Here is a 17,367-nt window from a genome sequence, read left to right as displayed (position 1 = left end):
GGGGCGGTGTGATCCGCTTGCGGCAGGAGCGGCGGGACGACGCCCACGGAGTCCGCAGCGGACGGCGGCGCCGCGGTGTGGACCACGAGGTCGCGCCTAAGCGAGGGCGCCGGCGGCGTGGAATAGACGGAGCCGATGCTCCTGGTCCCGATCGGAGCCGGAACGGCGACGGCATCGAGCGGGAGGTTGAGCAGAGCCGCAAGAGAGGCCGGGAGGAACCCCGCAGCAGTGGAACCGGTGGTGGCGGCGCTCGACATGGCGGCGGTGAAGGCGGCGGCGGCTGTGGCGGCGGTGCGGGTATTAGGGTTTGGAAGCGGAAGCGATCGTAACCTAGCGTGATACCATGTAAGACAATAAGATTTGGGGAACCAGCACAACCCTCTAGGGGTGGCTTATCTCATTATATATAATGGATGTGTTATAATACGTACATAAGTATAGAAGCTATACATAGTCTAACAGAGCTCTGCAGAGCTCCTGGGATGCAGGCGTCATAGACGGCGCCCTCCACCTCACCACCGACGACGTCTACCAGCCGCCCGTTGATTACCCTCCTGACCCCAAGAGGCGGGCCGGATGTGCCATCCTCCCGGTGGAAGCCATTCTGTGGCAGCCGGCCAGCGCCCCATCCGACACCAACTTTAAGTGGCAATGGCCGTGGAGGTACGACGAGCCGAAGCTTGAGGCGTCCTTCAACGCCACATTCACCATGAGCGCCAACACATCACGCCACGGCGACGGCGCCTTATGTTCGGGATACTGCCTCCCGTATTGGATGGCTTCCACAGAGCCACCTACGCATCCTTGGCCAGCTCTGGGACCACGTTCCCCGACGGCCGCCGCGTCGCCATCGGGGTCAGTCAAGCAGAGTACTACTACTCTCAAGGTACCACCAGCATGTACGTTTCCCTCGAGCCGGAGCCGAACGCGACGTCCATGGCGATCTACACCGTCTGCATCGATTACAGCGCCGCCGCTCACAACCTGTCGGTGTATGTGGCCGAGGGCGGCAAGCCCAAACCCGGGGAACCCACGCTCCACACGCCGCTCAACGTCACCGACGTCGTTAGGTCGCCGGCAGGCTGTTCCGGCTACTTCGGTTTGTTCGCCTCAAAGAGCAGGTTCTTGCCCACATGCCAGGCGGTGGTCTATAGCTGGAACATCACCATGGAGAAGCTCCCGGAACCCATCCCTGAACCCAGTCCCGACCGTGCATACAGCCGCGCCTTCCCCGACCATGGGCGTGAACTGCGGAGAGAATTCTTTGCCATACTGCTGACGGTGGTGCTTCCTATAACCGTTGTCACGGCCATCGTTTTCGTGGCGGCCTGCCACTTCTCGTCGAGGTACAGGGCTCTCAGGATGAGGCTCAAGCTCTCGGAGGCGCTGAGACAGCTCCCCGGGGTGCCCAGGGAGTTCAAGCACGCCACCATCAGGAAGGCGACCCACAACTTCCATGAGATGATGAAGCTGGGGAGAGGCGGCTTCGGCGCCGTGTACAAGGGGACGCTACAAGCAGGGAAGCGCGGTGAAGGGCGCGTCGACGTGGCTGTGAAGAAGTTCACACGGAAAGACGACCGTGGCTACGATGACTTCCTCACCGAGGTCGACATCATCCACCGGCTCCGCCACAAGAACATTGTCCCTCTTCTTGGTACGTCGTTAATTGCTCAATAATGCATGTCTGCATCTTATTAGGCTCCAATGTTGACTCTGATTTGTATGTGTTTGGAACTTTGAACCGTTTTTACAAACTTAGGCCTCCTCCTCCTTTGCTTCGTAAGATAGAAATATGGTCAAATAGAAAGGCTATAGCAAGTCAGATGACATGTATCTCAAAAATATCTTTAATAAAAGATAAGTCATTTAGTTCATATTGTATACGATAAGGGTTTCCCCATTGAGTCCGAACTTCTTTTCAAATATGAAGGATAGGAATCATTCCCGTGTATAGTACTCCCTCCTCCATATTAATTGTCACTAGTTTAATACAATTTTATACTAAATCAACAACAATTAATATGCATTGGAGAGGAAAAAAATTCTGAGAGTATGCCAAAGATGTACCATATCTTTATAGAAGGAAGCAAATAAATTACAAGAGTCCAATGTTTGATGAGAACATCAAATGTGGATACACTCACATCACACAAAGAGAACTAAGTCTAACTCCTCACAAAACCATCTAATCCTCCAACACCTACGTACACCCGCAAGCTCCAATCTTTAATTTCATCAAGAATTTGTGCGGTAAGACCAACAGGCGATTTGAACTGCTCTGGTATGCATCGGAGAGAGTACAAAGATACAGTTTGTCTAATTCAATCTAGATGTTTTTTAAGGATGTCACATCTAAGCTTCCACAAATATATAATGCAGCAACAAGAAACAAAAAAACTAGGACAAAAAAAAGACCACAAATAGAGTGGACATCAGGTTAGATGTGACATAACTATGTCACATCTAGATGTGTCCTAGACAGACCAAAAAAGATATTATTCCTGTAAACTAAAGGTCTCTAAAGAAGAAATTTCTTACAGAAATCTTACCTTATAGAATTCCTACAAAATTCCAGTAAACCAAATAAGGCCTTAACAATCTCTATTCCTTGGTTGATGATGGTAGCAAACGGAAGCCCAACTGCCCAAGATCACTCTATATATGATTTGAGAATATTGGCTGTAAATAAAAGAGGGCTTGGCCCACTATTGGATTGTAAAAAGGCCATGTCCAGAATTTATATTGCACTCAATACTTGGGCTCTAAAAAGGCCATGGCCCAAACTATGTTGGACTTGTTTCTAAAAAGAGAAATATAACTTTCAGATTCTAAAAAGGTTGAGGCCCAAAAAAATGGATTGTAAAAGACTGCATCTCAGAAAAAAAAATCCTAATTGTTGGGCTAGGACCATTTAGCCAATCAAAGCACAGAGGAAAAAATATAAATGGGCTGAATTAATGGGCTCGGCCCATATAAACACCGAATTGGACCGGGCTGAATCTTGTGCCACGTCAGATTGCCACGCTGGATGCCTACGTGGCCTGGGGAGGTTGCTAGTGACCAAAACGCCACAGTAGACGTATTTTGGTCATAAACATTTGCGACTATTCCAGAAGAAAGGTCGCTATAGTCAGTTTACGACGCCCAGCTTTTGACCTTATGTTTTTGGTCACAAAAAGGTCATAAATGGAAATTTGTGACCTTTCAGTGACCAATAGTGGTGGTCATAAGTTGACATATTTCTTGTAGTGGGCACTCCTCTCCGTCAAGCCCGAGCCGCAGGAGACACCACCCGGTCGGCGCACCCGCGGCGGCATTGTCATCAATGAGGACGACCGCATCCTTTCCCCTCCCCGCGGCCACTCCCGACTGGTCAAGCCGAAGAAGGAGTCGGCAGCACTCCTCCCCGTGAAGAAGGAGCACGAGACCATGGCCGTCGACCTCGAGACCGGCCTCTTATGGTCGCCGCAGGACTACGTTGCGCAGGAGATGGAGCGTCAGCGCGCGACGCCACAACCACGACGAGGGCGGCGTTGTCGTGCTCTCCAACAGCGACGACGAGGTCGCTACACCGAGCCTGTCGGTCCGCAGCGGCGACCCAGGGCAGGGCTGCAGCAAGGACGCCCCGAAGGACGGGCCGCCGAGCGACGGCGACGACGGCAACGGCAGCGACGGCTACACCGCCTTCTACAAACTCCTCGGCATGAACTATGAGTAGTTTTTTTTAATGTTTTTATCTATGTAAAAATTCGCCAAATATCAATAAAATCACCTATATTTCGTCCAAATTTACTGAATTTCATCAAATTTTGGGCTTTTAAAAAATCGCCCATAACATTGCTATCGCGACTGGGAATTGGTTTCCCCCTCACGCCCAAATTATGGCCGGCGGGCCCCAAGAGACGTTATTTTTTGCCTAGAAATGCCTTTGGGGGGCCGAATGGCTGGAGAAGCTCTCTCGTAAGATCCCACACTAAGTCAAGTCTCCCCTTGGTTATCTACCCTCTTCTTGCACAGCAAAGAAAAGGAATCGAAGGAAAAAAGAAAACACCTGTCCACTGCTTGGACTTGACTTGTCGACGCGTTTTCTTGACCACAAACCTGACATACGTACGTGTCATCTTGCCGCTGGTGTCACCGGTCCACGTTTCCACAGCGGTGCCACTGCATTTCCTGCTCATGGACTCGAATGCACTCATCACGTCCGTATATAATAAATGAACCAAAAATCAGAAGATAAGAACTAAGAAGATAGAGGAGAAGAGTAGTTTATATACGAAAGTAAAGCGGGGGAAAGGAGCATAAGTCCGCGACGACGATGGTCGACCTTCTTCCCTGGCACCGGCGGGAGCTGAAGCATGTAGTAAGTCTGTCGCCGTTGCCAGAAGGTCTGTTGCGATGCATCCTTGTATCGGTGATAGTCTTGCGCCCCTGTACCGCAAAATCGTTTTTCGATTGTGGGCCCTCCTACATCCCTTACTCCCGCGAGCAGGACCATGGCGTTTGCATCTTCCAGCTCCAGAACGATGAGCTGGAGAGCTCCTGGGACGCAGGCATCATAGACGGAGCCCTCCACCTCACCACCGACGACGTCTACCAGCCGCCGGTATATTACCCTCCTGACCCCACGAGGCGGGCGGGATGTGCCATCCTCCGGGAGGAAGTCGATCTATGGCGGCCGGCCCGTGCAGCATACCCATACGGCGTTCACTCGCAGTGGGCTTGGCGGCGGTCGAACTACGACGGGCCAAAGCTTGAGGCATCCTTCAACGCGACATTCACCATGAGCGCCAACACATCACGCCAAGGCGACGGCGGCCTTATGTTCGGGATACTGCCTTCCCCTCTGGATGGCTTCCACAGAGCCACCTACGCATCCTTGGCTAGCTCTACTACCACATTCCCCGACGGCCACCGCGTCGCCATCGAGGTCAGTAAAGCAAAGTACTACTATTCTCAAGGTACTACCGGCATGTACGTTTCCATCGAGCCGGAGCCGAATGCGACGTCCATGGCGAACTACACCGTCTGGATCGAGTACAACGCCGCCGCTCACAACCTATCTGTGTATGTGGTCGAGGGTGCCAAGCCCAAACCTGGGGAAGCCGCGCTCCACATGCCGCTCAACGTCACCGACGTCGTCAGCCTGTCCGTGTTCAGGGGCGACCTTAGGGGTTCCGGTTACTTCGGTTTATTCGCCTCAAAGAGCAGGTTCTTGCCCACTTGTCAGGCGGTGGTCTATAGCTGGAACATCACCATGGAGAAGCTCCCGGAACCCATGCCCCCTGAACCGAACCATGGTCGTGAACTGCAAAGAGAATTCTTCGCCATACTGCTGACGGTGGTGCTTCCTATAGCCGTTATCACGGCCATCATTTTCGTGGCGGCCTGCTACTTCTTGTCGAGGTACAGGGCTCTCAGGACGAGGCTCAAGCTCTCAGAGGTGCTGAGACAGCTCCCCGGGGTGCCCAGGGAGTTCAAGCACGCCACCATCAGGAAGGCGACCCACAACTTCCATGAGATGATGAAGCTGGGGAGAGGCGGCTTCGGCGCCGTGTACAAGGGAACGCTCCGGTCAGGGAAGCGCGGCGAGGAGCGCCTTGACGTGGCCGTGAAGAAGTTCACACGGAAAGACGACCGTGGCTACGAGGACTTCCTCGCTGAGGTCGACATCATCCACCGGCTCCGCCACAAGAACATTGCCCCTCTTCTTGGTACGTCGTTAATTGCTCAATAATGCATGTCTGCATCTTATTAGGCTCCAATGTTGACTCTGATTTGTATGTGTTTGGAACTTTGAACCGTTTTTACAAACTTAGGCCTCCTCCTCCTTTGCTTCATAAGATAGAAATATGGTCAAATAGAAAGGCTATAGCAAGTCAGATGACATGTATCTCAAAAATATCTTTAATAAAAGATAAGTCATTTAGTTCATATTGTATACGATAAGGGTTTCCCCATTGAGTCCGAACTTCTTTTCAAATATGAAGGATAGGAATCATTCCCATGTATAGTACTCCCTCCTCCATATTAATTGTCACTAGTTTAATACAATTTTATACTAATTCAACAACAATTAATATGCATTGGAGAGAAAAAAAATTCTGAGAGTATGCCAAAGATGTACCATATCTTTATAGAAGGAAGCAAATAAATTACAAGAGTCCAATGTTTGATGAGAACATCAAATGTGGATACACTCACATCACACAAAGAGAACTAAGTCTAACTCCTCACAAAACCATCTAATCCTCCAACACCTACGTACACCCGCAAGCTCCAATCTTTAATTTCATCAAGAATTTGCGCGGTAAGACCAACAGGCGATTTGAACTGCTCTGGTATGCATCGGAGAGAGTACAAAGATACAGTTTGTCTAATTCAATCTAGATGTTTTTTAAGGATGTCACATCTAAGCTTCCACAAATATATAATGCAGCAACAAGAAATAAAAAACTAGGACAAAAAAAAGACCACAAATAGAGTGGACATCAGGTTAGATGTGACATAACTATGTCACATCTAGATGTGTCCTAGACAGACCCAAAAAGATATTATTCCTGTAAACTAAAGGTCTCTAAAGAAGAAATTTCTTACAGAAATCTTACCTTATAGAATTCCTACAAAATTCCAGTAAACCAAATAAGGCCTTAACAATCTCTATTCCTTGGTTGATGATGGTAGCAAACGGAAGCCCAACTGCCCAAGATCACTCTATATATGATTTTTTTTATTCCCTGTTTTTAAATTTGGTGGCAAACTGCTTGTCTTAGAACCTTTTTGGTTGTAAACTGACTATATACGTGAACATAGATTTCAGCAAAGAAAAGTAATGTGTTAAATAACTATGCACTATGCCTTTTCATGGCAAACTTAGCGTCCATCTATTTTTGCTTGCAAATTTAGATTCCAATTGAACTTCAACTGCGAGTAGGTTTAAATCTATTAATTTGATTGGTACACAGAAGTTACTTCCTCCTTTCTAAATATATGATGTTTTACACTTTGGCACTAGCTCTAGCAAACTTCGCTGAGCATTACATATTTTTTTTCGAGAAGCTGAGCATTACAAACATTACATTTGATGCATATATACACAGAAATTGTGAAACGATGCCATGAAACTATCATTCACTTCCAATTAATAATTTATTAGTTGATCATATCAATCAAAATAATTTATTTGGGTTAGGAGCCAATGTCAAAAAGTATTATTATGTGTAGATTTGGCCATCATCTACTTTGAAATTTCATACAATCTTTTTAACATTTTGCTAATATTATATTTGTACAACTATACTATACGAGCCTTGATGAACTGATGTAAATATTAGTGGTCCAGATTAGCAACCTGAATATTTGACAAGGTTAAAAACATCAAGTAAAATGGAACAAAGATTGTATAATTTTATTTGATTTGAACTGTGGTATATATGATGGAAATAGCATAACCAGATTTCTTGTTCATAATATTTTCATGTTATAATACTTTTGAGTAAATGACAGTTTTTACCCCTAAAGATACGTGTTGTGGCACTAGTTACTCTATTTACAAAAATTGTCATATTTTATCCCTTAACTTCATATATTAGTGCCACTACTTGTTCCACTTTTTCTTTTGTCACAAAACCCCCAACTTCACATCTGTGACTATACTGGTAGTATTTTTTTAAGTACCCAACTGTAAATATGACGTTAGATTTTTATTTATCATGGCAAATCAAACGTTTTTTATGACAATTTATATTTGTCGAGGATGGCAAGGATGACAAATCATTGTTTTGCAAGAAAATTGCCATGCTTACAAACTAAATATGTCATCCTCGCATCAACATAAATTGCCATTAAAAATGTTTGATTTGTCATGATTTAAAAATCTGACTCAGATTTTAGCATTACCATTTTTAATCTTGTACGTATATAGGAGTACTATATACTATGACACAACTATTTTCAGGTTGGTCTTACGAGAATGGAGAGCTGCTGCTGATCTACGAGTACATGCCCAATGGCAGCGTAGACAAGCACCTGTTCCACGAAAGGCAGCAGCACCGTGGCCACCAACAGCCAGTTCTGCCCTGGGAGAGACGCTACGACATTGTGAAGGACGTCGCCGCCGGTTTGCACTACGTCCACCACGAGTACGAGCGCACGGTGCTCCACCGCGACATCAAGGCCAGCAACATCATGCTCGACTCCGCCTTCCGCGGCCGCCTCGGCGACTTTGGCCTCGCGCGAGTCGTCGCCTTCGACAAGAACTCCTTCACCGACATCGGCGTCGCGGGCACCTGGGGCTTCATCGCGCCGGAGTACCCCGTCAGCCACAAGGCCACCCGGCAGACCGACGTCTACGCGTTCGGGGTGCTGGTCCTCGAGGTCGTCACCGGCAGGAGGTCGCTCGGCAAAGCGGACGACGAGTTCCCGCTGCTCGTCGACTGGGTCTGGTGGCTCCATCAGGAGGGGAGGCTGCTCGAAGCGGTTGACGCCGAGCTACGCTCTTCGGAGGCGGGGTTCGACGCCGACGATGCCGCCCGGCTGCTGCTCCTTGGTCTGTCATGCAGCAACCCGAACCCATCGGACCGGCCGACCCTGGCCAACGTGCTGCAGGTTGTCGCCAGGACGGCACCGCTGCCGGACGTGCCGCTGGTGAAGCCCGCGTTCGTGTGGCCGCCGGAGGGGGCGTTACTGGACGACGACGTGGATGATGGTTTTGCGGGGACGAGCCGTGATGATTCTCGTTACTGGGAGGAGGAGGAGACCATGCCGAGCTTCATGTCGTCAGACAGAGATCACCAAGCGCAGGGCTCGGAATGTTGACGAGCACAAGGACGCGGGGGAGATAGAGAGTTACGTGTAATCCAATCTGTAGATGCCTATTATTATAGTAGCCATCAGCCATTGATCTATGAAATCAAGGCCACTTTGTCCTAGTCGATGAAGTTCCGGTGTAGATTCCTGCCATCTCCTTTGGGGTCGCGAGGTTACGGGTTTCTCGTCCTGCGGGACTGTGAGGTTAGATGTCAGTTGATTCATCTATTCAAGGGTTCAACAGGGACGACGACGACGGCTTCAAGGCCTTGCTCCTTTAGGGGCGCGTGCATGAAGACTTTCCCATGTCATCGACAAAGTCGAGCAGACTCCGATAGGGGAGCCGCGACAGCGACGCTTCGGCTGTTCGTTCTATCAACAGTAGTGGCCGTTTGGTGTGCTAGAAGTTTCAACGTAGTATTTATTGTGTTTGAGGTGCTTTGTACTTGTGGTGAACTTTGGACATAAATTATTTTGGACTAACATATTAATCCAGTGCGCAATGTTAGGTTTTGTTTTATGTTGTTTTTGTATCTTTCAGAAAAAATACCTAGAAAAAGTCCCAAAAAATCAACAAGAAAGAGTTTCGGCATATTGAAGACGAGAAAGACCCAGGGGACTTGAAGCCACACGTGGTAGGCCCCAACCAAATGTTAATGAACTCTTGTTAAAATTCATAAATGTTTTTCAAAATTCAATGACATTTCTAAATTTTTGAACATTTTATAAACCAATTTTTTTTCTAAATTCATGACTCGGTTAGTGCAATTTGCAAAACTGAAGTTGGATGGTCCTGTTTCAAAATCTTCAAATGCCGACTCGACTAGTGCAATTTGCAGGAACAGTGGAGGATCGTACTTGGGAGCTTCAGCTCTTGTTTTTGCAGGAGTCACTGGCTCGACCACCCTGAAGGCATTAGCATCGTCATTGGCTGTTGGCTCTGACTAGAAAGAAGTGATTGCAAACATAGAGGAAGGAAATGGTGGGAAGCATGGCCATATCATGCGGGAAATCAAGATCATGTCGACGGAGTTTTAGGATTGCTCTTTTCTTTTCGTAGGAAGGGCCTCGAATACTGATGCTCATAGCCTCGATAAGCATGCATGCGTCTTTTTGCATGTCGCATCTTTGACTTCTACAACCCTTAGATATCAATTTGTACTCCTCTAAATATTATTGAGGAATAAAATGGAGCGTGGGTTAGCCTTTTTTTGCTCGGTAGTTTTTCTATTGTTTGTTGGTTATTTGTATTGGGTGTATTTCTTTCTGTTTCTTTTATTCCGTTGATTTTCCTTGTCGTTTTTTCCGTTCCTTTATTGGTTTCCCTTCTTGTTTTGTGTTTCCTTTTCTGTTTTTTTCCTTTATTTTAAAAACTATAGTTCACATTATTTTAAATAAACGCATAATTTTTTAATGTTCGTGAACATGTTTTAAATTTGAAAAAAAAAATCTGAATTATCTTTTAAAAATGCATGATTTTTTTAATTCGACAACTTTTTAAAAATTTAAGATTTGTTAAAACATAAACCATTTTAAAATCTATGAACAGTCTAAATTTGAGAACATTTTCCTGACATGGACATTTTTAGAATTATAGAAAATTGTTTATATTCAAGAGCATTGCTTAAAATTTGTGAACATTTTCTTAAAATTCACTTATGGCTTTCAAAAACCTTTTTTTTACTGCAACAGATTTATTTATGAGAAACCGGCAGAAATCCGAACGTATGTAAAGAAAATCGCGTGTGCTCGGTACAGTGCGTTCGGCCGTCGTTTCGAGGTACATAACATCCGCCGCCGCCGCTGCGGGAAGATGGCCTTGCCGGCGATCCCCGATGAGCTCCTGGTGGAGATTCTCCTCCGCCTCCCCACCGCAGCCGATCTCATCCGCGCCTCCGCCGTCTGCGTCTCCTTCCGTCGGCTCGTCGCCGACCGCTCCTTCCTCCGGCACCGCTTCAAGTTCGCCGTCCCGCCTCACCCCCCGCGCCGGCGCCAGCGCCGCCGACTTCTCCTTCGCCTTTCTCCCCGCCCCTGCGTCGGACTGGTCCATACGGGAAGTCCGCGACGGCCGCGTCCTCCTCGACAGACCCGGCCGTCACGACGCCGCCTAGAGGCTCAGAGCCATCGTCAAGGAGATGGTGGTGTGCGACCCCTTGCACTGGCAGTATCTCTTGCTTCCCCCGATCCCTGATGACCTAGGGGCTGTTTGGTTCTAGGCCTAGCATTGCCACACTTTGCCACACATTTTTGCCAAGCTTGCCTAAGGTTAGTTCATCAAAATGAAAGCCACAAGTTGGCAAGCCTAAAGGAATCTTGCCACACTTTTTGTGTGTATGCCATGTGGGACCCAAGTATGGCTTGCCAAAGGTGTGGCTGGAACCAAACACTTGCCTAAGTTGGTCAAATTTGCCTAACCTTAGATGTGGCAATCTTTGGCAAAGTTAGCCATAAACCAAACAGCCCCCTAGTCCGTTTGCTTGTGGCCGCACTCCTGATTGAAGGGCCGTGCTTCGCCGACTCCTTCCCAGAAATGTTTATCTCCGTTTTACTATATATGCATGAACAGAATAATATATTTGAAAAAGTTCTAGGGCTTGGGCAGTTGGGCTCCTGTATTACAATACATTATTGGTCAGCGTGTGCCAGCCCACTAGATTAAAAACGAAACTACTTCACAGACGATACTGCTGGACGATTCAGAGACGATATGTTTAATCCACTGGCTGTGTTGCACCTAGTCCTTTATATAGATGGTCTGATTTGCATTATCGTCCAAGAATCGTCCAAGAGTATCGTGTGCATAGCAGCACTTATTAAAAAAGGAGCCTACTCAGGCCTATGAGTAGCCCCTGGAGAGATGGATTAAGTCAAACAGTACAAAATTAAAGAAATTTGAATACTGACAGGGCTCGAATCCACATGAAAGTTGTATTAGATCGGACGGTGGCGAGTGTAGGTTCGGGTGAGCCATAGTCCAGAATCTCATCTCTCGACTCCTTCCTCGCCCCTTCCAGCGGCTACGAGGAGGCAGCAGCTGCTAAGGAGGAGACGTCATTCAGAGTGGTCTGTAAGCTGCTGCTCCAATCTAAGCCGGTGACCTTCGTCTTCTCATCCGGCACAGGGCAATGGCGAACCGTTCCAATCTAAGCCGGTGACCTGCGTTCTTGTCGTGCTATTACGCCCATGGCTGCTTCTACTGGGTTTCGCAATCGAATGAGAAAATGCCCGTGCTTGACATCCGGAGGATGGAGTTCTCCATGGCCGAGCAACCATCCTATGTCATAGATTTCGGTGTTGGTATGGCCATTGCCGAGGCAGGCCAAGGCACCACTGTGATGTTCGTGCCTAAACCTGACACATCTCCGCGTGTTTATACCGTTTGGTGAAAGGATGGCGGGAATTCAGCCGGCTTCCAGATGGAGAAGAAGACAGTCTCTCTGAATTCTAAGTTCACCCTCATGGGTGCAGTGGGGAGGCACCTGCTCCTATTTCATTCTGGAAGCTCGTCGGTCATGGCAGGTTGTTTCACTTGGGACGTCGACACATCCCAGGTTGAGAGGGTGTGTGATTCATTGCCGCTACAGTCACACGTATACTACAACTTCCCACCGTCGTTATTATCGTCACCGACAGTGTCAAGTGGTAAACTCTCTGTTGCATCCTAGTTACCTCCTTCCCTTCATAGTTATTACTACTAGTTATCATGATCACACAACTTGTCTGATGCTTGCCGGTTCATTATTGTGATAGTTACAAGGTTCAGTGGATGTTGCCTTTTCTGTGCTTGGGGGAAAGCTATTCAAGCTAATTGTTAGTATTATGTATTTGCCATTGGAAGGTAATTATTAGACAAGTGAAAAAAATGATTTTGCAATCTAGGAATGGCATTTTACTGGCATCATGAAGTTGTGATAGTCACCAACCATTCCCACCTGATGGTCACTTCACATATAACCTAGCTGCAGACTAATAGTTGCACACCATAAAAGAGAGTATTGTGCACATCCTTAGTAGTGTGCAACATCGGTTGAAAATCAGCAATAGCTTGTGTCCGTTTAATGAGTGTGTATCCTTGTGCAATGCAGGGACACTCTGCGGGTGCCTGGACTTCGAGAAGCTGGCCCTGGAGGCATGCAAGGACCCGTCCGAGCAGCGGTTGCCTGAGCTCCAAACCCCATATTCGTCATCAACAACGATGACAATGCCGAGGCAGGTCGTGGTGGGGCGAGGAGAAGGAGGCGTTGGGGCTGGGGTTGGGGCTGGACCTGCGGACGGTGCAGGGCCAGGTAGCCGAGGGACCAGAGTAGGCGTCTAAGGATGTGGCAGGCTGGTTACGAACTACTCCCTCCGTTTCTAAATATTTGTCTTTTTAGAGATTTCAAATGAACTACCACATACGGATGTATATAGACATATTTTAGATTGTAGATTCACTCATTTTGCTCTGTATGTAGTCATTTGTTGAAATCTCTAGAAAGACAAATATTTAGGAACAGAGGGGGTAGATGGAAACAGGGAATGACTTAGTCCTTTTTGTGAAGCTTGTTTGACTTGTGCCGTGAGCTGGTTACGATTGAGGCAAGAGTGGCAGCTGGGACTGCAAAGTTTTCGCCATTGTTACTTGGCAACAACCAACAAGAACCGCATTGTCGATTTCGTTAGCTGCATTGTGCGGCTGTGGGTCGCTACGCTGCGAACACGACATAATGGTGTGTATAAGATCACAATATGGCGCATTTGTCTGAGTTATCAGGCTATAATGGATGTGCTTGTTTCTTTCTTTCTTTCTGATGAATTGTTCGATCTCTTCAGTTCATACATTGTGTACCTCTCAACCTCAACGCAGAGGAGATGGCTGGACCTGATGCTGGGAAGTAACCAACGACAGCAACATGAACTTCATCTTCATACATTGCAAAAGCTCGACTGTTGTGTTAATTGTAAGAACTTGAGCATAATGACAACATATGAACTGAATCGGGTTAACTGAAGAACCGAAGTTGATGTGTTTCTTTCAGATTTCATTGTTTCAGACCTCTGCACCCGATGGAGGTCCAAGTAAAGGAGGGTGTATTCACTCGGTTTTTAGACATGTTTTTACTAGGAACATTGCTAGTAGCACAATCTTGTTATATGGCTGTTGTTTACAGTTTTCATCTGCTGCTGCTCACAAAGTCTGGCACGATCGAGCATGGAAACCGACGGCACGCACAAACAGAACAAGAAACGATCCTCTAGTAGCGTCCTTGCTCCAGTACTCAAAAGTCTGAAACAGCCAGTACATACAGAAGAAAGGCAAAAAAAAAGAAAAGAAAAATGGAAAAAATGTAGGAGAAAGATCCCCTCAGACTACTACAAGTTGTGCTAATACAAGAATTATTTGCTTTCTGCTGCTTCTTGCAGAAGCACCAAACGCCCATGAGCCAGAACAAGGGCTATATAATATCTGCTTTGTGCTTATCGTTCACGGAAGGAATCAGAAGAAACCACCGACGTAAACTAGGGGCAGAAACAGGTAGTACCATTTCATTGCCCCTTGTCGCCCAGCCTCTTGAGCAGCTTCCCGATGTCGTAGCAAATCTCGACCTTGTCATCTTTGATCTGCTGCCGGAGGGAGCGGCTCGTCTCGCCAGCCGCCAGATAGGTCCGCAGGAGGGACTCGTAGGCTTTGCCGTCGATGCACCCGAGCGCCCTCAGGCAGCTGCAGAACCTCTCGGCGCCTTGCACGTCCTTCTGCTCTTCAAAGTACTTGGAGAACTTCGGGACCTTGTCAGGATCCAGCTTCCCTGCTTTCTTGGGGAGCTTCGTCACATTCTCCACCCAGTTCAGCGCCGATTTCATGTCCCCTGTCCCCATGTAGTGATCGAGAAACAGCTCGCATGTTTTAGAGTCAAAACATGCACCCATTTCCTTGGCCTTCTCCCACAGCTGCTCCGCTTCCTTGGCCATGCCATTCCTCAGGTGGGCCCGAGTCATCACGTTAGTCAGCTTCACGTCGTAGCACTCATGGTTAGACTCCCATTCCTCAAAGACCTGCTTCATGTAATCGGCATCATTGAGCTTAAGAAGAGCCTGCAGCATGCTGAAGTAGCTCGTGTTGGTCACTTTTGGGAAAGTGTCCTTAACCACGCCCCACACCCTCTTCACCTCGCTCAGATTGCCTACGGAAGCATACAGACTCATGAGGAAATCAAAAGGCTGCCTGCCATCACGATCTTGAACAAGGCCCTCAAGTTTCTTCAGAGCAGACTCTGCTTTTTCAACCAAACCAGCACTCTGGTAGATGGAAGCCAGCGTGCTGTATGCAGACCACCCTAGAACCCCACCCTTTTCTTCCATTTCTTTTAGAACTTGTTCAACGTCGTCTATCTTGTTCAATGCCGCACAGCTGGTCATCAGAATGCAGCACGTCAGGTTATCCGGCTTAACATTCTTCTCCTTCATCTCCTCAAACAGGCTACACACCTTCTTATGCTGGCCTAACTTCATGTATAGGGACATGAGATTGTTGATGGGCAGAGTGCTGGATGAGATTCCGAGCTCATCCATCTTGCGGTAAAGGTCCGTTGCTTTCTCTTCCTTCTTCGATGAGCAATAACAGTTCAGAAGTGCACCATAGGTTCGATGGTTCTTGGCTGGCTCAGGAAGGCCATCGAAATATTTTTCAGCTGCCTCGATCCCACGCACTTTGTAGATGAGATCCAAACGTATTGCATGGTTAGTGTAAGACATGTTCATACCCTTTGTATGAACCATCCAATCCATCAACTGCCATAAGAAAAGACAAATCCTTGCATAAGTACAACAGACATAATTAAACACCAACAGAAGAAGTACAAACAGAAGGTATGAAACAAAGATGAGTTGAGAACTCCAGCCATACTACAAGTAAATTTTTTGTGGCCTTGAAGACAACTGTGCTATGCACATAGTTGTGATAACATACTATTACAGATATTGAAATATGGAACATTGAACATATCAAATCTCCTCCCTACTCTTCTTGATAACATATTATTTTATACGCAGATGAGAAAACTCTGAAACAGAACAAGCATTTTAAGGAACAGCACTCAGCAGACTGGTTTGGCGCTTCTGTGGTGTGATGTCCTACAGAAATGCTCATGGAATCTAGTTCAAAGGATCTTTAAAAGTTCTATCAAAATGTTTCTGTTATCACTAAGAAAAAGAGGTTATCAATGTTCCCAAAGCATTAGCTGATATAGCCTGCGAAATATTTCTGGGTTGCACATATGTAGGCTGTGTTTGGTTGGTGCCCACAGTAGCGTTGCCAAACTTCTGGCAGCCCATTCACATTTCAATTCTTGCTTGGCTTGTTGCAAAAGTTTTGGATGTCTATGAGTGCCCACCCATTCCCCTCACAGTTTCCTAAAAATAATTGACCAGGTGAGGGCACAGGATTCCTTGGCCGAAAATCTGCCTTGGGGCATCAACCAAACATACCCGTAATACAGAGCTCTGCTTTTGAAAGTCAATTTCAGAGGAAATAGTTTAGTTCCATCATGAATCTGGAAAATCCCTCCATCCAAAGGCGCTGAACGGACTGGGTGAAGCTAAGATTTCACAAGGATTACTTCTATTCCATTCGCACAATCTAATCATAATAAATTAGCTGGAGGAGGCAAAGCCGAATCACTTCATCTACTCACTCCGTTCTAAATGAATTGAGCACATTGCAGAATAACGCTGCAAAAAACCATCTTTCTGGTACCAATCCCGTCCTAAGCAGAGCACCATTATAGTGCTGGGATGTCAAAGGTGGGGGGATAAAATCATTCGTACCTCGAGGGCGTGGGAATGGCGCTTGTACCTGCGGAGCTCCTTGACGTACCGCTCGAGATCCACGGAGCGCGTCTCCCGGCCCTCCCGCAGCCACTTGTTGAGCACCGCGGAGACGCTCCCCTCCCGGGCGTTCCCCAGCGCCGACAGCCGCCGGTACAGCGGGCGCGAGTCCTTGGGCCCCGCCGCCGCCGCCGCCTTCTTCGCGCCCTCCGCGTCCGGCGCCGCCTCTGCCGCGGGATGCGCCGCCTTCTCCGCGTCCTGGGGGGCGACGGCGCGCGCCGCCCGCTTCCTGACGGGGCGTGCCGCCGGTTTCTTCGGGTTCTTCGCGGCGGGGGGCGCCGCCTCCCGCGCCACCTCGGCGGCGGTGGAGAGGAGGCGGCGAAGGAGGCGGGCGCCGGCGGAGGGGGTGAGCGCCGCCATGGGTTTAGGGTTTTGTTTTGGGGGTTTCGACTCTGGGAGGGGAGGAGTGGAACCGGGCGACGGTTTGGTGTGAATCGGTTAAGCGTTTGTTTGAAGGTGTCATATGAATGGGTTGGGACCGTTTAATTTTTTTAGGATTGAACCATTCAATTCATTTGTTTGGCTGAATATAAGTGGTGAGCTAATTATTTAGGACGGGACCACCAGTCATGCTCACATAGTCATGCATGCATGCCATTTGATTCGACCGATTTGGTTGGGTGAAACGGTTCAGCATCTTCATGGCATATTTTCTTTTTTTGGCTCGAACCATTCATGTGCTTTATAACCAAACAT

The 17,367-nt window shown here is 47.7% G+C and overlaps 2 protein-coding genes across 2 annotated transcripts; one reads left to right on the top strand and one right to left on the bottom strand.

Annotated features, from left to right (window-relative positions):
* Positions 1–4,266: 4,266 nt before the first annotated feature.
* On the top strand, positions 4,267–9,276 carry LOC119366345 (probable L-type lectin-domain containing receptor kinase S.5). Its single transcript, XM_037632071.1, has 2 exons — positions 4,267–5,714; positions 7,958–9,276. Exons 1-2 carry the CDS (start codon positions 4,319–4,321, stop codon positions 8,815–8,817), a joined length of 2,256 nt encoding a protein of 751 aa, XP_037487968.1. The 5' UTR covers positions 4,267–4,318; the 3' UTR covers positions 8,818–9,276.
* Positions 9,277–14,021: 4,745 nt separating this feature from the next.
* Positions 14,022–17,054, bottom strand: LOC119366343 (pentatricopeptide repeat-containing protein At4g01990, mitochondrial-like). The gene is made up of 2 exons (XM_037632069.1): positions 16,612–17,054; positions 14,022–15,576 (listed from the first exon to the last, which is right to left on the bottom strand). Exons 1-2 carry the CDS (start codon positions 17,029–17,031, stop codon positions 14,335–14,337), a joined length of 1,662 nt encoding a protein of 553 aa, XP_037487966.1. The 5' UTR covers positions 17,032–17,054; the 3' UTR covers positions 14,022–14,334.
* Between the last annotated feature and the right edge of the window lie 313 nt (positions 17,055–17,367).

This window comes from Triticum dicoccoides, chromosome 2B (assembly GCF_002162155.2).
Source record: "Triticum dicoccoides isolate Atlit2015 ecotype Zavitan chromosome 2B, WEW_v2.0, whole genome shotgun sequence".
NCBI classification, from domain to species: domain Eukaryota; kingdom Viridiplantae; phylum Streptophyta; class Magnoliopsida; order Poales; family Poaceae; genus Triticum; species Triticum dicoccoides.
The sequence above is the reverse complement of the archived record's forward strand: the minus strand, read 5'-3'. Positions and strand labels throughout refer to the sequence as shown.

Bases quoted from the DNA above. Each gene is read 5' to 3' on its own strand.
- LOC119366345 (XM_037632071.1), top strand. From the start codon at position 4,319: ATGGTCGACCTTCTTCCCTGGCACCGGCGGGAGCTGAAGCATGTAGTA. The intron at 5,715-7,957 runs GTACGTCGTTAA...AACTATTTTCAG, and splicing joins GAACATTGCCCCTCTTCTTG to GTTGGTCTTACGAGAATGGA.
- LOC119366343 (XM_037632069.1), bottom strand. From the start codon at position 17,031: ATGGCGGCGCTCACCCCCTCCGCCGGCGCCCGCCTCCTTCGCCGCCTC. The intron at 15,577-16,611 runs GTACGAATGATT...TTCTTATGGCAG, and splicing joins GCCATTCCCACGCCCTCGAG to TTGATGGATTGGATGGTTCA.